At 42.7% G+C, this 5,665-nt stretch overlaps 1 protein-coding gene across 1 annotated transcript; it reads right to left on the bottom strand.

Moving 5' to 3' along the window:
• Nucleotides 1-1,248: 1,248 nt before the first annotated feature.
• Nucleotides 1,249-3,554, bottom strand: LOC125295269 (zinc finger protein ZFP2-like). Its single transcript, XM_048244533.1, is given in 3 exon segments — nt 1,249-1,289; nt 2,508-2,681; nt 2,843-3,554. Coding segments are annotated over 3 exon segments (927 nt in total).
• Between the last annotated feature and the right edge of the window lie 2,111 nt (nt 3,555-5,665).

Genomic DNA, 5,665 nt, shown 5'->3' on the forward strand with positions numbered 1-5,665 from the left:
TGCTTTCTCCATTTCACTCATCCATACTGTATTGTTGCGCCCATATAAGGTGATCCATATTATTCAGATCTGGGTTAAAAGATAGGCAAGGCAACTATTTATGACACAATTCATACACATATTTGTTGTGTATTATGCTACATTAAGTACATTGTGTATCACCAGAGATGGTATAAGGGAGAACTTTGGTCATCACAGCAATCGGCTGGATACACCCAGCTGTTCTAAAGCTGACCTCTCACACATGCACGGCAGGTAGGCTATTCAAAGGATGTAAAGTCACCAAATTATAACTGATTGCACTGAAAAGACATGACGAAAATTGTTGCTATCCCCGCCTCTTTTATTTACTCTGGTAGCACTCAAAAAACTAACAACTGATTCGATGAGGGTAGTAGCACTGTTTGCTTGATCTAAAATGAATTTTAGAGGAGGCTTCCCTTGTAGTCTTTGAGCAATCGCCTCTAATATAGTCGTAGCTTACTATGTGCATCTTTCTACAGTGGTATTAAATGGTTCCTTGAGTGTTGATGAGTGTACATATTGTGGATAAAACAGTTTGACATTTGAACATTAAAAGTTGCAATAGGTGAATAACTCTTTTAAGAAGAGGTGTATATTTCTGGAATTTCAGAGGTGGATCAACTGTGTTTATTTCCTACTACAGCCCTGGTGATGGAGTAGGAGAGGGTGGGTAGCAGCATAGTGACCTAGAGAATGTTTCCAACCTTCCTCAAAGCTTTTCATGCTGTCCATGTGTATATGAGGTATTCATACTTGTTCATGTTTGAATGTATGACCACACTAATTCTAACTGGGTAGGAGAGGGTGGGTGGAGGTGTGTACTGAGAGGTGATGGGGCAGGAGAGGGTGGGTGGAGGTGTGTACTGAGAGGTGATGGGGCAGGAGAGGGTGGGTGGAGGTGTGTACTGAGAGGTGATGCATTCTAGCGACGATATCCCAGCACAATGCCACTCAAGACTTTTTACTGCTAGTAATCACTCCGCAAATACATTGTAACCTACACCAACATTCCATTCATTCATAAAGAGTCAGCCAGAGAAATTAACAAACTAGCAAATCAAGCAATATGGCATACAGCGACATTTTCAACATGACCCCCTGTAGCGAACTAAGGACAATCACAGGAGAGCAATGAATGAAGAGCCAATTCAGCATAATGTTATTTGAAATGTTCTTGTGCCATCTAGGCAATTAGCATTACTCTATATTTAAAAAAACTGTTTTCTAGATCGGAAGGCATTCTTGTGAGACACTGGCGACCTTCACTGGACAGCAGAAAGGGGCGGAGTCACATTTTAGGGGACCACGACTATCAGACAGCCAAAACACCCAGAACAGATGTGCATTAGGCCTACTGCAGCCTCCACTGACCATGAACTGTCTTTAGTAAATGTCTTTCCAAACTGAGAGTGCATATATGGTCTCTCCTCTAAATGGATCCTCTGATGTACCTGGTAATGACACACTAGGGATGTGAATTTCTGGCAAAAAGCACATTCGACAATCGAGCAAAAGTCGACGCACACTCACAATGACAGAAATGGAGGCCAATTTCATCTTTAGCATTTGTCATCAAACAAACTATTAATTGAACAAGTAACATGTTCTCTCGTTTTTTTTGTACAGAGTAGGCCTATGGTAGGCTAATTGTAAGAAACAAAAAACAATAAGCACGATGCAATAAACAATAAACCAGATGCTTGTTAGATAAAAAAAATGTTACCATGCAGCCTACTTATTACCTACCTACTACTTAACAAATTAGTTTCAATCAATGTAAATATTCACAGCCTTACGGTTAGGCATGTCATATTCTTGTTAAAAAAGAATGAGCATGTCAACATGTTCAGGGAGGAAACGCAAGCGCAACCTATTAACAATTACCGCCGGTAGTCCAGCTGTGGAGAACACCCGCTTGGATGGCACAGAAGTCGCAGGCATACTCAAGTAGGAGATTGCTAACTTTGCCAGGTGGGGATATTTTTTCTCGTTGTCCTTCCACTATGTCATGGGGTAAGCGTTCATTGGTGGGCATATATCTTGGCAGTATTGCAAGAGTTCGGTTCAGAGTTAACAGTCACAAGGTCAGGACAATGCTGTTCTTGTTTGTTTACACTGTGTGTAGCCTATACAACACAGGTAGCTTAGGAGTTTCATTCATGTTAGCGACAGGGAACTACCCTGCTGCGCAATCTGTGACAATAGGCGTAGCGTGAATTAGCCAACACATTGGAATTGCGATATTCGAAAAAGCTATTTTAAGATCGAATTTCGCACACAGTTTGACTATTCGACTATTCAAAGATCGCGACTCATCCCTACTGCACACCAATATGGTTTTTCTCCAGTATGTGTTCTCTGATGGACAGTGAGCTCTGCCCTTGATCTGAAAGTCTTTCCACACTCTGCACACGGATTTGGCTTTTGCCCAGTATGCATCATCTGGTGTGTCTTGAGGTGAGATGCCTGAATAAAAGTCTTACCACAATCTGAACACCGATATGGCTTCTCTCCAGTATGTGTTCTCTGATGGACAGTGAGCTCTGAGCTTGATCTGAAAGTCTTTCCACACTCTGAACACCGATATGGTTTTTCTCCAGTATGTATTATCTGATGGACAGTGAGCTCTGAGATTGTTGTGAAAGTCTTTCCACACTCTGAACACCGATATGGTTTTTCCCGTATGCAGCCTCTGGTGTGTCTAGGTTACTTGACTGAGTAAAAGTCTTTCCACACTCTGAACACCGATATGGTTTTTCTCCAGTATGTATTCTCTGATTGAGAGTGAGCTCTGAGCTTGTTTTTAAAGTCTTTCCACACTCTGAACACCGATATGGTTTTTCTCCAGTATGTATTCTCTGATGGACAGTGAGCATTGAGCTTGTTCTGAAAGTCTTTCCACACTCTGCACACTGATATGGCTTTTCTCCAGTATGTGTTCTCTGATGGACAGTAAGCGCTCTGTTGGTTTTGAAAATCTTCGCACATGTAGCACACGGATATGGCTTTTCCCCAGTATGGACTTTCTGGTGGTGTTTGAGGTTAGACAAACGAGCAAAAGCCTTTCCACAATCTAAACAGTGATAACACTTTTCTCCACTATGGATTTTCTGGTGTAACTTGAGAGTAGACAAATCAGCGAAAGTCTTTCCACAGTCTGAACAGTGATAACACTTTTCCCCAGTATGCATCCTCTGGTGTATCTTGAGCTGAACCAACGTTCTGAAAGTCTTTCCACAGTCTGAGCACCGATATGGCTTTTCCCCAGTATGTATCATCCGGTGTTTCTTGAGACTACCCGCATCAGTAAAACGCTTTCCACACTCTGAACACGGATATGACTTTTCCCCAGTATGTATCCTCTGGTGTTTCTTGAGATCCCCTGCCTGAGTAAAAGCCTTTCCACACTCTGTACACAGATATGGCTTTTCTCCAGTATGTGTTCTCTGATGGACAGTGAGCTCTCGGTTGGTTTTGAAACCCTTCCCACATGTAGCACACTGATATGGCTTTTCCCCAGTATGGATCATCAGATGTATCTTGAATTGACCTACGTGAGTAAAAGGCTTTCCACACTCTGAACACCGGTATAGATTTTCTCCAGTATGCATCCTCTGGTGTATCTTGAGATCACCCACCCTAATAAAAGTCTTACCACAATCCGAACACTGATATGGCTTTTGTCCAGTATGTGTTCTCTGATGGCCAGTGAGGTTTCCGCTGCATTTGAAATCCTTCCCACGTGTAGTACACTGATATGGCTTTTGTCCAGTATGCGTTGTCTGATTTGGGTTAAGATCTGACCCCCTCTTGAAACTCTTCACATTTGCAATCCTTTCAACAGCTGTAATATAAGAAAATAAGAAAATTATTAAAACAATGATTAAAACAAATGATTAAAACGTCACTTCTGTTGACTTTCAAACAAAACAGACAGCTAGCTCGCTACTTCCTCCCCCTCCTTCCCGTGCTGCTCCTGTGCAATTGAAACTCTACTAAACGTGCATCTGGTCTGTGATTGGCTGGAACAGTTTGTTATGTTTTCATGGGCTAGGTTTGCCCAGGTTGTTTTTGTTGCCGTTCTTGGAGTCTGGGGCCGTATTCACGAAAAAAAATCTTAAATAAATCTTAAGTAGATTCCTAAGAAAAAAAATAAGAAGTCCTTAAGAATGTTCTTAAATGCTATTCACCAATATTTTCTTAAGAACTGTCGTATTTCTTAGGAACTTCTTTGTTTTCTCACTTAAGAACTTAAGAGATTTATCTCTTAAGAACTTAGAACGTTCATTTGTCCACAGAGATCACGCATTTTTTTTACAGTGTATTCAGGACACAGACACCTAGCGGTTGTTTAGGTGATGTTTGTTTAGGTGATGTTTGCAGTAAGTGACATGAAATGTTTTAGCATCGCTTAGAGCACCTTTAAGACACATTGTGTTCAGATTCTTCTTCTCGTTTTGGCAAGTAGCCGTATAATATTTTTGGAGCCATGATTTTGTCGGGCTCGAAACAACTAATCAACAATAATCCCACAGATCAACAGATTAATCAACTATGAATGTATACGAGTAATCGTTACTTGCAGTGTGTGTGAGAGTGTTTGCGTTTGTGTCTCTCTTACTGGTCTCAGGCTGTTCTTTTTCTCCGTTGGTCTGCATGTCCTTGTCTCCCTGTCCTTGTGGTCTACAGCAGTCCACCAGCACCACTGATACCCTTTTTTTTAATCTGGGCCAGAGACACGGGCACTGTAGGGGAAGGGCCAGTTTAAGAGTTGTTTATTGTAAACTTCTGTGCAGTGTGCAAATGTTGGACCATAACCATGGGTGAATTTGGACGCACTTCATATGCCTTGTAGTGAAGTGAAGCTGAAGCGCTGTGCCATGCTGTGCAGGAGACTGCGGCTCACTGGTAGTTATTATAGGTAACTTCAAATCAGCACGATTTACCCTTATAGGCTACTGCACATTACAAGATCAGTACAAGATGATCCGCAGCACTGAAGTGAGAAATGATTTAACTCTTTGTGTAGCGCATGTGAGCGCTTTTTTCCCCATTTCAACCTGAATATTGGTGGGGACATTTCAGTCGTAATTTGACATTGGTGTGGACACGTCCTTCGGTCCCCACGCAAATCTACGCCCCTGATCAATGTGGTGTCGTCTGCAAATGTGAAATGAGTTTGACAGCTGGGTCCTTCATTACAGTCACAGTTACAGGTCATTTGTGTAGAGGGAGAAGAGTACTGGGGACAGGACACACCACTGTGGCGTTCAAAGGCCACAGGTCTGTAGTAGTTCAGTCCAGTGATCTTGGGGACTTGGTAATGATGATGGTGGAGTTTTTGAAGCATGAGGGGATTTGAAGTGATCTCTTGAATACTTGTGTGAAAATTGGTGCTAGCTGGACAACACATGCCCTGAGACAGGAGGGAGCTACACCATCAGGGCCTGGTGCTTTACGGACATTTAGCCTCTGAAAGAGACGGCAGACATCCTGTTCACAATGAGTGTGGATTGAGTGTCGGGGGGTGGGGGGATGGGGGGCAGGTGAGAAGTGGGGGCTGCAGTTGGTCTGGAGTGGGGGAGGAGTGTAAGTGTCCCTCTCAAACCTGCAGTAGAAGCCATTCATGTCACCAGCAAGG

The sequence above is a fragment of the Alosa alosa genome, chromosome 5 (genome assembly GCF_017589495.1).
Source record: "Alosa alosa isolate M-15738 ecotype Scorff River chromosome 5, AALO_Geno_1.1, whole genome shotgun sequence".
In the NCBI taxonomy this organism is placed as follows: Eukaryota; Metazoa; Chordata; class Actinopteri; order Clupeiformes; family Clupeidae; genus Alosa; species Alosa alosa.